Source organism: Chaetodon auriga, chromosome 18 (genome assembly GCF_051107435.1).
Source record: "Chaetodon auriga isolate fChaAug3 chromosome 18, fChaAug3.hap1, whole genome shotgun sequence".
NCBI lineage: Eukaryota > Metazoa > Chordata > Actinopteri > Chaetodontiformes > Chaetodontidae > Chaetodon > Chaetodon auriga.
The window spans coordinates 3,087,427-3,102,464 of NC_135091.1; the positions used below are offsets into that span (position 1 = coordinate 3,087,427).

The following is a 15,038-nucleotide window of genomic DNA, read 5'->3' on the forward strand; positions in this document are numbered from 1 at the left end:
GGAGCGATTCGATTGATGTGTCATGCTCTGGTCACGCCTAGAACCAGAAAAACTTTCAATAACTCAACCATTAAAGACACATTCGACTCTCCGCTTCGTTCTCTTCAACTTATAGATGTCAAAACCTAAAATGTCCACACAGACTTTAAACGCTGCTCTGGAAAATGGCACCACACTGAAACATTTTCAGCTTTTAACATCCCCGTCGTGTGTTTAGTCTACTGTCTTTTGTGCAGGATGATGAACGAGCAGCAGGTTTGTCACTTCTCTAGTCATTAATCCAGCGCAGATAAACAGCTTTTTTACCTTGTGGAAGCTTCCGTGGAAGATCCTCTTCACTTGATCGGTGTCGAACGTGACCCTCTGCATGTCACCACGCTCGTCTTTGTTGTAGAAGGACACAGTCTGGCTGGAGGCTGAGCAGAGACAAACAGACGTGACACACCATTCTCCTCACTCGCATGAATGCTGAGGTCAAGATTCAGAGAAGCCGCCCTGAAAGAACATTTGTGACGTGCAGTCTTTAAAAGTTCTTTGGCTTGTTCACAGAAACATTTTGTACCACAAACAAGCTCCTGAAAATAAAACCTGGCTTTTATCTGTGACTCAAACATAATCATGCAAAAGTCTAAAATGATGTTTACATGAGGGAACAAACTGTAGCTACTGAGCTTTTTGTGACTCATTTCCTTCAGCGTTGAGTTTTTCCTGCCTTGGTCCTGAGAATGAGGCTGAAGATCATTTTAAAGTTTATTTAAATTCTTCCAGAAGTTTGCCAACATCAAAAACATCCAGCCTGCATCTCCGACTTGCAGGAAATTGAATCAGACGCAGTGAAAGGCCAAAGTCTTTCCTGCCTCTCGACCGATACTCTGCTGTGATTCGTTAGAGCTTCAAAGTATTAGTCAGCTGAATAAAACTGCATATTTAGATTTACATCAAGCTTTCAGATGCAGTTTCATTTTAAGAACAGCAGAGCACGCTTTCCACACGCTGATGGAGTCCTGATGCTCGTCACAGTAAGTGTGCTTTAAGGATTTGTTAAAGGAACCTGCTCCTTTAACAGTGCAGAGTTTGAGTCTCCCTGTGGAGCATCTGAACCTCAGCGTTGGGTTGTTATTCAAGAACCGGAACAAACAATCGTCACTGGAGGATTCCTGTCGAAGCCCAGCAGAAAATCCTGCCGACAGACTGAAACTGAGGCTTCATGTGAGCCGGCCGACCTCCCGATGACACATGATTCTCGTGGTGAAAGGAGTTGGCTCGGTTATCAACCGAGACCGAAGCAGCAGGAGGGCACAGCCGGCTCGTTACACCTCGTCATGAACAGATAGAACACTATGAGGCTCGCTGCTCTGCGTCCGCTCACACGTTAACACGCCATGTTTAGAGGAAGAACAGAAGAACAGAGGATGACACTTACGGTCCAGAGTGACGCCCGTCTCAGGCTTGTGCTCTTTGCTTGACACCTGCCAGATGTCAAAGGCCTCGTTGGGCGAGTCGGGCAGGAGGCGGAACATCAGGATGATGGTGTAGGAGTGGGGAAGGCCGTCAGGGTGAACGTCTCTGCTCATGAGACAGAAAGAGACGACGTGAGGATGCATGGTCAGCCTCAGAGCTCCCTGAGGGATCACTTCAAACAAAAATGCAAGAGTCAGAGCTGAAATCGTAAGTAAGAGGCGGCAGTGAGTGGAGAGGAGAGGAGGGGGCGCCAGGTGAGACTCAGGTGACACATAGAGGACAAACAAAGTGTAGAAACATTAACCAATGCAGATGCTCCCATGTTGTGGCCTTCAGAACCACAGGACTCCAACCTGAACCCCTCCAGGAGGTCAGGGCGTTTTCAAATTGGACACGGGTTCGTTTTCCCTCTTGGTACGGTGAATTTGGCAGATCTGAACACAGCAGTACTCGGATGTGGACCAAAACAACCGCACCAAGACCTTCTCGAGCAAGCGGCCTTGGTCCAGTCATGACTGGTTTGTGGTGGGAACTCGACTGCGCCCTCAATCTGAGTCCTTCTCTGCACGTCTGAGCTCAACAGATTTTACGGATATGAATGAGCGAGATGTGCAGCCGGAGAATGAATCCAGGTCTGACCTGGACGAGAAACAAAGGGCGCTGCCTTCTTGATATCTGGGCAGATACGAGCTTCTTCAGGACACATTCAGCCAATGAACGGAGGTGAACTTAACTCCTAAATGAATCTCCATGCTTAATTAGCTTGACTGTAGCTGCTGTTCATGTCATGCCGGATTGTTCGAACACAAATCAGACAACACTCTCACAAACTGTTTTACTTGGATAAAACTTGCTCTGAAGTCTTTTTTCATTGTGGTGTTGCTGCTTCTGCATGAGAAAAGGATTTTAATAATTTTTCCACCACTGGCTCATCTTTTATATCAGAGCAGGATGTTTCTCATTTGTCCCTCTGATGTCACTACACATTTTGGAAAGTCAAACTTGGTAAACAGTCAGAACTCAAGCTGTTTTCCACCACTTTGGTGCTGCATGTGATATTCTGGATATGGGACGCCTGTGTTGGATGGTGGCCAGTAGTAACAGTCTAGTTTGTGGTTGGGTTTGCACTCAGTGGCCTGACGGAGGCTCGTTGTGTCAAACAGCTTCAGAGTGGACTGAATGCTGTTTAAAGGCAGCCTGCAGCTCAGTGGGTCCTCCCTGACCTCGCAGAGCATCATAAATCCACTGACCCAGTTAGCAAAGAGCATGAGCTCAAACAGCCCGGACACAGCTGGGCTGGCCGCTCCATGTTAGCACATGACCAACTTGGTGTGTGTTCAAAAGATAAACCATGACAACAAGTCTGCTGCGTCACCGGGAGAAAAAGCTGGTTGAACTCAGCAGAGAGTTTTTCTCCCTGCAGAAATGAGAGGTTCAGGAACACAATTTGAACATTTCACCATTTTCTACCAGATAAACAATGATCACTTTAGCATTCAGCATCAACAGCTAAGATGAGTGTTGGGTCCGCTGGCAAATCACAGCTGTTGTTTGTTGAATGATAACAAAAAATAGTCGTATTATTTTTGCTGGTGCTTAAATTTCACTATCCAGTGCAGCAGTACATCCATGCTGACCTCAGAACATGAGCAGAAAAGCTCAGCGTCATGGCTGAAACGTGGATGAAAGAAAACAGAAGCTAAGCTGAAGGTCGGACACTGACTTTCTACAACGTCTACAATCAAGAACCACAACGACACATACCAGAATTACAAGAAAATAACTGTTTGATGAGTATCAGCTGATTCTTGTGTGTTTAATAAATGAATGAAAGCGAGTAACTGCTCTGAAATACTGTTCTGACCACATTTCTTTAAGTATGAGTACTCGGCGTCTTCCTCGCATAACAAATTGGCGGTTCTTGTTCACCACCAACTGAGCTGTCAGTCGCAATTAATTTCAGCCTCCACAGCATCTTTTCCTCTGAGGATTCCTCAGATCTACAGCTGCGTGGATGCAGAGCAGGGTGGTGTTGGAAAAACCTCGTTCAGCCAACGTTCCAGAGAGAAATGTGATCAGCTAATCGCCATGAGGTTAGTCAACCAACTACAGACAAAACAAGACCAGATCGAAGTTATGTGATGAGACTCACGTTGTGGGCTGAGTCAGGAAGGCGTTTTTGTGGAGTCTGTATGCCGTGTGGCTGTTGAAGGAGCCTGTCTCCATAGAGACGCCTTTAACGTAGCTGTAAGTCTTGTCTGTCAGGTTGAACGCCTCGAGCATCCTGAAGCCTGAAACACAACAAATCAAGAGGTTTGGGCAACTGACAAGAATTCAGGATAAACTTAAAGGAAAAGCGTCACACATCTTTGTTTGCACTTACCAGGTGAAGTGAATCCATTGAGGAAGATCAAGGGACAAGCTGTGGAACAAGAGACAGATGAATTTATGAAGCCTGAACATTTGTCCATCTTCTGCTCAGCGGCAGATGACTGTGCAGACTTACATGATGTTGCAGTTTCACAAATAAAAGTGATCAGGTTTTCTTTGATGGTGTTGAAAGCGTCAAAGTCGTCCACAACAAAGACGTGTCTCTCGCTGGGTTTGCTGCCGATCCCCTGCAACTCCACGAAATCCACATCGGCAACACCGATGGAAAAGACACTGTAACCTGAGGAGAGGACGCAGACAGACAGTCACCCGACTTCATGGCTGCCAACACGCTGCAGTTCAGTCACTCTGTGGGATGTTCCGGTGATGAAGCATAAACCATTTCAGCGCACTCCAGCTCGTTACCTGCGTGCTGCAGCTTGGCGGCGTTCTTCTTCACCTCGTCCTGAGAGCGTCCGTCAGTGATGGCGACGACCACCTTGGGCACATTTCTCCTCATTCCATTGTCGATGGAGAAGGCCTTCTCATATGTGTGCTTCAGCGCCACTCCTGCTCAACAGAGGACACCCGAATCAGAAAAACAACTGGCCGACTCGCCTTTGTCGCTGCGGCGTGCGGCGTGCGTTCAAACCTGTCTTGGTGTTCCCTCCTCGGTAGCGGATGTGATGAAGTGCAGCCATGGCGATACCTTTGTCTTGATAAGCGTTCAGTTTGAACTCTGTCTTTGCGTCGTCGCTGTACTGAACGAATGACACCTGTTTGGAAAGTCACAACAATGACGTTAGTAGGAGATCAGGTCAGTCTCACACACACACACACACACACACACACACACACACACACACACACACACACACACACACACACACACACACACACACACACACACACACACACACACACACACACACACACAAACAATCCATCCCAGAAGGCTTTAACGCCAACCTCCAACATGAGAGGCTTCATTTAAAATTTTACCAAAAAACAATGGAGAAACCTCAGGAAACGCATTAAGGTGTAATCTGGTTAATATTCTCATGTTAGAAGTTTTGGTATTGATACAGCGTTAAATACAGAGGTCACCCTCTCTGGAGCAGTTTGAAGTCAAATATCAAGTCTTGTACTTTCTCTCGTGTGCAGAGCTGAACGTGGTTCCTTCGTTCTTTCGGTTGTTTCTTTTACCTGCTCTGGCTTGCTGTTCGATGTTTATGATCACACTTGATTAAATCTTTTTATTCGTCCCAGGAAGAACATTAATGAGCCTCATGGCTTCCTTCCTCCCTGCACTCATCCAATTAACTTTATTACTGTATATCTTTTGCCATGATGTTGTAATTGTGCAAATAAGAACAAGACAATTGTAGAATGATGTCAGAGCGCGCCACCGCTGTCGTGTCGCTATTTTCAACACAAACCTGCATTCCTGAGGGTCCAACAACGTCGAAGGCGCCGATCATGTCGGAGACAAAGTGCACGACTTTGGTGAAGCTGTCCTCGCCGATGCTCCAGGAGCCGTCGATGAGGAACACCACATCTGCTTTGGCACCTTTGCAAACTGAGGCGGGAAAACAAGTCGACACGGAGCTTTAAAGTCCAGCGGCCAGGCGTCAGGGCAGCATCACAAACACCAGCAGAGAAAATGGCATCATCACACGGCATAATTACTGTTTGTGAGCTGGAGCGCATAAAAGAAGTCGGCCGAACGCGGCAGAGAAACATGGCGAGATGAGGCCATGTATGGTAATTATGGGTTTCACCGATTAAAAAAAAAACACTGGCAAAACAAAACGAGCAACATTTGGTCACCAGAAGGGTTGAAAGCGAGCTCTCGTTAATGGGTTTCTCTGAGACGAAAACGAATTGGGCAAAAAGCTTTGAATAATCTTTGCCTTATGTGATGCAGCACTCATCCCCTCTATCCGCTCCTCCCGCTCAGGGATTTATAAACAAGTTTAACACAATACCAAACAACACAAACAGATTCTTTGGACCGCTCCGTCTCCTTTTTCAACACCTAAGTTGCTGGTTCTTAACGGGTCTTCCCTGTCCCCCTTCATGCAGCCCGCAGGCCCAGCAGCACATGTGGCGGCCATTAATCCAACTGCTGGCACGAGTCAGATCCAGAAGGAGTCAACATTCAAACCTCCGCCTCGGCCAAAACGCTGCATCGAGGAGTTTCCAATCAGAGCTGAGCTTGAGTGAAAGACTCCATCCTTTCAGTCCTGGGATGATCCAGGTTTTCCTCAAAGAGCCGTTTGAGCTCTTGGGATGGCGACTACATTGGACTTGATGGTTCTGGATGTGGTGCAGCATTATGGGTTCCTGGGAGGATGTTTTAACAGTCTCTGTCTCCATAGACAGAACTGGAATTACCCCCACATGGTTAATCCAGTCAAGGTCACAGTGACCTTGACCTTTGACCTTTTTTTATCAGTTCGAGTGGTTCGAGTTTGTGAGAAATGTGAAGAAATTCCCTCAAGGTGTTCCTGAGAGATCGTGTTCTCGAGAACGAGACTGACAACCTGAAAACATGACGCCTTTGGCCACAGCTGTCTGCAGCATGGAGGCACAAAAACAGCTGTATCACATACTGACCGACAGGGGGCGCCGTCATGAAGCCAAAAACACACACATCTGTATGCTGTACCATTAAAAAAAACCACACTTACCTGCCCACGCTGGGGGGATGGTGGGTGGAGGGGTTGGAGTTGGTGGGAGTGTTGGGACTGGAGTTGGCTTCACCACTGTGATAAACAAAAGCAGTTCCAAGCTGTCATCAACAATTAATGTAAAGTAATAAACAGAGATCAACAGTAAACATGTCAGGTGATGAAGTCATTGCTTTGGATCGGGATCGTCTCAGAGACGTTCACGCAGGTCACATTTTGACTGGGCTCGTCGGAAAAGACGCAGCTCGTTACTGCGATGGTGTTTTGTGTGATGGGGCCGAGGTGCCAGGCGCTGGAGGGCTTTTTAGGTCTGTGTTTCCATCAGCGACGTGGAGGCTGCTGGCCGACGTTCAGCAAAACACACAAACATCTGACGCCATCTGAAAACTTACAACTGTCTCTCAGCTGTTGTGTAATATCTCAAACACGCCCAATTTGATTGTGATTAAACATCCGATAAGAAAAACATACATCTTCCAGTCATCCTCTAATAATCACACGCGCCAGCTGGATTTATTTGTCCAGTGAATCGATGAGTACACAGCTCTACTTCAAGAAACAACAATGAAGGAACAAGAATCTGCAACTTGTTTTCGCAACTCTACACTGAAACACAGATTTTCATTCATTTCAGATGTTGTTTACGCTGCATTAAACAGCACATGTGTATACGTCTCAGGCTGAATGAACTATGGTCAATGAGGAATCATAAATAGTGACCTCATTGGTTGAAGCTTTTCTCGGGTCATGACTCACTCAACAATTCTTGTGCTTCCCGATATACATTTCCCTCATTCTCTGTCTGTGGAGCAGCTAAAAGCTCCAGCCTGAAGAGCCACGCTGCACCACCGTGTCCAGCACTCACGTGTTCTCTCCTTGGTGCTGACTCCTGGACCCTCCAGGTTCGGGGTCTGAACGAAGACGGTGGCGGTGTACAGAGCATCAGGAGAGAGTCCATCAAAGCAGTACTGAGGCAGGCCGGCGGGGATGGTGATCTCGTGTTGTCCCTTGCTGGAGGCTGCAGAGGACAGAAACATGGACACTTTTAATTCACCAATCATCAGGAGTTTAATCAGACTGAGGAAACCTGAAACATCTCAGTCAGATTAACTAATTATTCTGAATGAAGCTGCTCTATTGTACATGTTAATGAATGTCTGCCATGGAAACACTGTTTTCAGTGTGCACAACCACCACCAGGAAGACGCTCCGCTCTCTTCTGTTAAGTGCTCTCTCAAACTTTCAAGAGAAGCCATCTGAGCACAAGTGACGTTACTCGTTTTGAGGGATAAACAGAAGGTTCGCCCAGTTCAGTCACTTCAACAGTATATTTTCATAGAACTGTTGCTTTGGCACCAAACTAAACGGCCAGACAGACCGCAGCTTGCTCATGGTTCACTTTGAGGATTCAAAATATAAACAAGACACTTTAGCTGATCACTTATTGTTCATTTAATGTGACTTGATTGCGCTCAGAGGGAAACACTGACTCACGTCCCGTCACTGGAGACACGATGTGAACGAGGGAAGGCCACCGCGAGACCGACGAGCTCCAGAGTTCGTCCTGGACGGCCGGCCTCGTTAAACCACACCCAGTGGGTTTAATATGTGTTTTAGCTCTGAATCATCGTGAGAGATTAATATAAGTGGTGAAAACAGATATTTATTCATTATATGTACCTCCAGGGGTATGATAGCATTAATGATAATTACCAATGACTCAAAGATTGCTTCCCCAGGTGCTTACATATCTGGCTTTTAAAACCAACAACTGGGCCTGCTGGCTCGAAATGTTGGCAACTTCAGCCTGTATTCAGAGTCGCAAACGACAAAAAAGATTCATTTTACAGCATTTCGTTGTTTCTGTGCTGCAGCAGTGTACGCCTGGATCTTCAGAGTTAGCTTTAAAATCTTCAGTCGTTCTCCGAAACGTGATTTTAACAGCTCGGCCGGAGCCAGTCGTGGTCCACAGTGTAACTTATGTGACTGAATGTGGTGTCGAAACCAAACCGTCCAGGCCACAAAAGCAGAAAGTGGACTGTTCAGTGAAGAAGACATCTTGGCGCCCAACAGTGAACTCACACTCACAGATTTCAGCTTTTTGTGGCTTTCTTTTGTTTGTAGTCCCGTCACTGTTTTCCTGTTTTGTTGCTAACGGAGCAAAACAAGACGAGCTAATGCTGCTTAAAATCCACGGAAGCTCTCATCCTTGTCAACATCAGCCTTCGAGTGAAATGTTTACGTCTCCGCATGGCTGGGTGGTGATGTATTAAAAATAAAGTTTCCCATTTAAACAAAGCATGTTTATTGCAGAGACAGCCACCGTAGACGATGATCGAACAACTCTTAAGTTTGAAGTATTTAATGGTTCGATGTCGAATGACAGAATCCGGCAGCTCCGCTGAAGTAATGCATTCTGTAAGATCAACAAGTTATGATCGAAGTCACTTCATATAAATTGTTCTGGGAAAAGACACACGCCTCCTGGTCAGATCTACTCCAGAACAGTGGCCCTCATTTATCAAGATAGAAGATACACAGAAATTTGTTCAGAGAGTGATGTTGACAAAATATAATCCCCCAGACATTTCAGCTGGATATTAGATAAGTCTGAGTCTTAAACTGGCAGCCACATGTTGTTCTTCTAACCAGTGTTTCCATAGCTTTTAAAGGACGGAGGAAATATCAGCGGCGAAGACCTCGCCCGGAGTCTTTCCACTTACTCATCTTGCCACCATCTCCGACCGCTGTTTGCATTTCCATTTGAGAACAAACATTGACTGATTTGTCTGCTGCAGTGGGAGGATTTCTGATCCTCTGGTAGTGGTTAGCCCACCATCTGTCTCATGCTAGCAGACCCGTATTTGTTCTGGCTGCCTGTCACAGCGGTCCAAATGGCTAATAACTACCATATAGATATTCAAATATGGATGCTCCCTTCCTGGTTTTTCCTGCTCTTTAACCGCTAACTCGTGTCCATGTGTGAACACGAAGCAGATGGGAATCAAAGACCCTCCAGTAATCGAGAAGGATGTAGTCTTTGCAGACAGAGACACAATTAAAGCTTGGTGGTCGTAGGCTTTCAATCCCGGCCAAAACTTGCATCCTGTCTCGAATAATAATCACAAGGAGGAGGCCTGAAGATAAACAGTCTCTGAGACAGTCACAGCAGCGTCCACGGCCACAGAGGTGATCTCATCTGGAGATATGCCCTCAGACATCTGCTGGGAGTCTTATTACACACATCACCGCCTGCATCGCCTCACACAAGTCACCTTGTTCTTCATAAGTTCTTCAGAAGAAGTTCTAATGAGGAATTCACTTGTGTTGCGGCAGGTCAGAAAAGAAGGCGTATGTGTCAGCGGGATGAGACTTACGGTCCACAGGGTTGAGTTTGATGCGGTACGACGTGGCCGCCCGGTGAGGAGACCACTTGATGCAGAACTTGTCGTGGTCGACGTTGTAGGTCTCGATGTTGGTCACGTTCAGGTAAACTGCAGAGGACAGAAGTTCACGTTTCAACAAATCACACACATCAAAAGAGGCAGTTTCTGGGTTTGTACAACCTGTGAAACAACATTCGGGTCAAAATCACCTCCTCATGTTTTTATGGTTTCAGTTGAAAGGATGAAGAAAGACTTCTTTCGCCCTGATGGATGTGAACTTAACATGACAAGTATTTTGAACACCTGGACAGTTTTTAAAGGGTCAGGTACACCCAAGTTACATCAGAGAAAATTCCTCTTATCCTGTGTGGCCCAAGCACTGCTGCTGCTCCAGTGCAGTGGAGGTATAACTGTCACACTGAGTCCTTCAAATGTACATTTTTGATGCTTTTCAACCTTTTTTTGTCATGTTTCAAAACAACATGAAGTCTGTTGGGTCTCTGAATGCAGACCACCGACTGACTCTCGAGTCTCAAACTGATTCTTTTTGCAGTCTAAAGAAGTCAAATCTCACAACAGCTCTGCCACAAATTAAACTCCCTTTAGCTTCACTTTGAATTTGTGTGGCAGAAACAGTGGAAACCTCACAATCTGAGCCAAAGCATGACTGGAGCATAAATACAGGAAAACTGTCAAGATGCCACTGAGTGTAAATGAAAGAACGTGCAGTGATTTAGGTTCCTGCACATACGTGTTGTTCCCTGTCCAGGGAGCGGTGCGCTCATGCCGCCAGTGTACTGAGCCACCACTTTAAGATCATAGGTGGTTCCAGGCAGCAGGTTGTGCAGAGTGTAAGAGGTCACGTCACCCACAAAGAAGTCAATGGGCTGGTCTGTGGTCGAGCCTGTAGGACAACAGCACAAAAGTGAAGAGAAGTGAAAGGCTGAATCTCAATCTGCTCATCAAATCCCCAAAATGTCACTAGACAAACACAGCGCTGGTAAACTGAGCGGACGTGACGTCTCACCTGCAGGAGAGTAGATGAGTCTGTATCCCTGAACAGGAGCCGGCACCGGGTCCCAGGCCACCCTGAACCTGGTGTACCACTCATCTGAGACACGGAGGTTCCTGGGACTCAGCAGGCCGACTGCGACAGAGAGGAGACACGATTCATCAACAACAACAGCACCAACAACAACATCAACCACCCGACTGCACTGCAAAAAGTGAAAAAGGAAGATAAAATATCTTAAATCAAGGAAACATCTGCTGCTTTTTTATTTGATGAGATGCAGTTCTGATGTTACGTTTCCAGCCTTTTTTGTCCTAAATTATCTTAACAAGATATTATAATTTAGATTTAGACTTTGGTCTGTGATTTCATTACTGGTTCTGGTATCTTGATCCTTGAAACTATTTCCAGAATTTAAAAGCTGTTTGATGGAAACTGGTCTGAATTTCTTTGCATCCAGACAGATGTTCTTGTTTTCAGTCTGGCTGCACTACTTTTCAGATAACTGTGGATTATTAGAGACGAGATATTTCTGCTTGTTTTAAAAATCTTGGGAAGTGAAATTTTCCTGCTCTGTTGGCAGATCATTTTTCTTATTTTAGGTAATTGAGTTTTTGAAGGAGGTCAGAAATAAATCTGCATTCATCTCACAGCACATGAAATCTGCTGTCTTTCTGTCAATAAGTGAGAATATCTTGAATTAGAAAGTCGTCTTTCCCTGATTCTTTTGCTTTCTCAAATATAAAAACTGAACACTGAAGCACGTCCTGGATGAACATTTCTAACTCTTCAGTCGTGATTCACTGCTGATTCACTTCCCTTACATCTGTTTATGAAATTCATTATTTGTCATAAACATGTTCAGATGTGGGTCTTCACTCAGCCGTCTGTCTCACCAGTATAGAGTTCTCCCAGTTCAGCTCCTGTGAGATTCCAGTGGTCTCGTGTTAACACGTGTTGGCGCTGTTGACTAATGTATGTCTACTGTATTTATTCTCACTCTGCAGACTCTCTGTAGAGCTGCGAGCTGTCGCTGTGTTTAAGCAGCAGGCGGCTTCATAACGGAGTTCACAGGTTCAAACCTGCAAAAAACTGGCCACAGCACTGACACCGATACAGACGCAGACTGAGGGGCCTTTCTTCTTACTGCTGTCAGCATCTTTAAAGCAGACAGGAGAGCAGCCTTTCCAGTTTGGACTTAATGTAAGATAAAACTCCACTGAGAATACGTCTTTCAGATATCAGACCGTGTCCACAACACAGCTACAGCCGTGGCTGAAATCTGAAAACCCTCCCCAGCAGTGAAAGCTCATTAAAGGTCAAAGATCACAGACATGTTGTGCAGAATAAATACTGGACTATCTCATGAGCGTTCTCAGTGTTAATCTGTGGCTGCCTCACCTGTACGTCCGTTCCCATTGAGGGACCCTCCGGGGCCCTCGGCGTAGATGGCCTCCACAGTGATGTTGTAGGGGGTGTCAGGGAGCAGATTCTGCAGCCTGGCGTTGTTTCTGTTGCCTGGGACCACAGTCTGAGGACCAAAACACCACACAGTCACAGTCTGTCACACACACACTGTTCGGGTTTGCTCCTCTGCAGCAGGCTCACGTGATTGGCCGGCAGAGGTGCTCGTTTAGGTTGACTGGGAGCACCTGGGCCCAGTGCTCCCATCGTCCCTCTTAAAGAGACACTTCACGTGTTGTGTTTTTGTCTTCTTCCACCAGCATTCACACCAGTGATGTTTCCACACACTTTGATGTGAACGCAGATGAATTTCTGTGAGTTTTTACCAGATTCATGAAGACATATGTGCAGATCATACTGTGATGCATTAATGCCCCTGAACATGCATTCAGTTGTTGGTGTTATGAAATGCTGAAATGCTGAATTTCCACTGTTTCACCTACGAGGCCTTAAAAGTAGCTTTCCATTCCTCCACAGAGTGATGTCTAATAAACAGGAAGGGGCCATTGTGCCAGTGTCCTGAAGCAGAAAATTAGAGCTCACTTGGCTCATGGAAGCTGTGTACAAGCACAAACCTTCGTCATTAGCCACAGATGCTAAATTGTAAGAACTGCATGCATTTATAAGTGGTTATAAGTTCCTCCGTCAGTCCCAGTCCGGAAAAATCCTTTCATGGCCATCCCTCCGCGGACGTTAGCTGACTCATACAGAACAGGTGCTTCGCTAACAACAAGAGGGGGAGCGCAGCTGGGCCGGCTCTGCCCTCCACCTCCGCTCCAACTCATTATTTAGGACTATTAATAACGTTATTATGGTGTTTGTTTAACAAAGCCTGTAATTAGTCTCACTAATCGGTGATTTATAACCTGAACGAGCCAAGGGAATCCTGAGATGTGACTTCACCGCATAGTTTACATGGAACATCACAGTGAATAGCCAGAGTGTATCGAGAGTTTATCTCCAACATTTATCCAAAGCAAAAAACGTAATTATCTGAAATTAATCTGTCATCACTGCTCAAACTAAGAGGGTCAAGGGGATGAAACGAGTTTGAGATTTTTGATTTTTGTCTGCCTCTCAGGTTTTCTCGTAGACAAACAGATGTTTGAAATGAGCTGTGAAGAGTTTTTTCCGTCTTTAATGTGCGCTCTTCATCTCTCGAATGAGCCTTCTGGTTCATTGAGACCTTCATTTTTTGAAGTGTGCTTACAAACTCAGTGATGGGGTCTCCGGTCATGGGGGCGTAGGCGATCCTGTACTGCCTCACAGGACCCTCTGCGTGGTCCCAGCCAATGGTGAGGGTGCTGGTGGTGGCATCAAACACGCGCATGTTCCTGGGACCAGCACGCGGCACTGCAGCGGAAACACATCCGGTTAGCTCGTGCAACAACACACTATGAGTTTCTGCACACCATAACAGCATTTACAGTATGTTACACCTCATTTAATCTGGTGCTGAGTTTACAGAATTACAAATCCATGCATGAGGATTTAAGAGATGAAACAGCAACTGAAACATCTACATTCAGTTTGACAAAGTACTGCTGGAACGTAGATCAAGAAAAGATCTCTGTAGGTACAATAAAATCTAAAAATTCAAATGTTTTTAAAGTAGAACCACAGAGGTCGTACATCCTGGGAGATAATGCCTTTACCAAACTGATGGAGCAGACTGCTGGAAGACAGTTTGAAGGTTTTTCTAATTTTCGTTAAAATGACTCATTTTCAGAACACAAAATCTAAAACTCTCCATTTGTTTTCTGAGAAATCTGTTAATATTTGATGTGTTCATGTTCTGTTGCATCTGCACAGCTGCTGAAATTATTTTCTATCTGTCAGGCAGATGTTGAAGTCAACTTTCTGGCTAAGTAAACAGGATTAGATTCTTTCATCTGTTTTCAGACAGATCTGCTGCAGCAGTGCTAATGCTAGTCAAAGCTACGTGCAATGGTCAGCACATCAAACTGTTTTAATGACTCTGAGCATTCAGGGCAAAGGCCTATCAGCATTACCTCGATGTAACTTCAGTACATAAACAGAGCACTAAGCAATATATCACTTCATTTGGCTGATGTGAAGTAATGGCTTCATTCCGGTGAAGGTTGGCACTTTTTCAGTTTTTCAAGTCGACATTTCTGCTCTGTTTGTTCAGCGTAGCAGCTGTTTGTTTTGTGATAACCGCCAAATGTAAATCATAAATGCGAAGTACCAGTAAATGATAAAACACCATAATTTGTTTAAAGAAGCCGGGTAGCGTTTAAGTGCTAACCCTGATGACCCCGCTTGCTTGATCACTTCTTGCAGCGCAGCCAGCGAGCTGTTCCACATCCATGCATATGACTCAATGCAGATGTGAACAATGGTCAGCGTGAGTCAGTCATCTGATTGTATACACTGAGCGTATACAGTGTCAGCATGTGAGACTGTTGTTGTACTTACGTGTTTTGCCGTTGCTGTTGACTGGTGATCCCTCTCCGTCGGCGTACAGAGCCGAGACAGTGACCGAATAGGGAGTGTCTGGGATGAGGTTGTCCAGGAAGGCATTGTTAATATTTCCTGGAACCAGGACCTTTTTGGAGAAGAAACCCAAAGGTCAAAAAATATATAGACATTATCATCATCATCATCATCATCGTCAGGACAGCCACAGCA

General features: G+C 45.6%; 1 protein-coding gene across 2 annotated transcripts in view; it reads right to left on the bottom strand.

Moving 5' to 3' along the window:
* The window catches only part of col12a1b (collagen, type XII, alpha 1b), a 119,506-nt gene that overhangs the window by 25,316 nt on the left and 79,152 nt on the right, over window positions 1-15,038 (bottom strand). For both annotated transcript variants that reach the window (XM_076756291.1, XM_076756292.1), the window contains 16 exons: window positions 14,826-14,955; window positions 13,597-13,739; window positions 12,324-12,453; window positions 10,938-11,057; window positions 10,662-10,814; window positions 9,902-10,018; window positions 7,390-7,542; window positions 6,525-6,599; window positions 5,271-5,410; window positions 4,484-4,607; window positions 4,258-4,401; window positions 3,968-4,132; window positions 3,845-3,883; window positions 3,614-3,752; window positions 1,424-1,566; window positions 307-416 (listed from right to left, as the gene is read on the bottom strand). In XM_076756291.1, coding sequence (XP_076612406.1) covers window positions 307-416; window positions 1,424-1,566; window positions 3,614-3,752; window positions 3,845-3,883; window positions 3,968-4,132; window positions 4,258-4,401; window positions 4,484-4,607; window positions 5,271-5,410; window positions 6,525-6,599; window positions 7,390-7,542; window positions 9,902-10,018; window positions 10,662-10,814; window positions 10,938-11,057; window positions 12,324-12,453; window positions 13,597-13,739; window positions 14,826-14,955 — 2,025 coding nt within the window. The remainder of the gene's footprint in view (window positions 1-306; window positions 417-1,423; window positions 1,567-3,613; window positions 3,753-3,844; window positions 3,884-3,967; window positions 4,133-4,257; window positions 4,402-4,483; window positions 4,608-5,270; window positions 5,411-6,524; window positions 6,600-7,389; window positions 7,543-9,901; window positions 10,019-10,661; window positions 10,815-10,937; window positions 11,058-12,323; window positions 12,454-13,596; window positions 13,740-14,825; window positions 14,956-15,038) is intronic.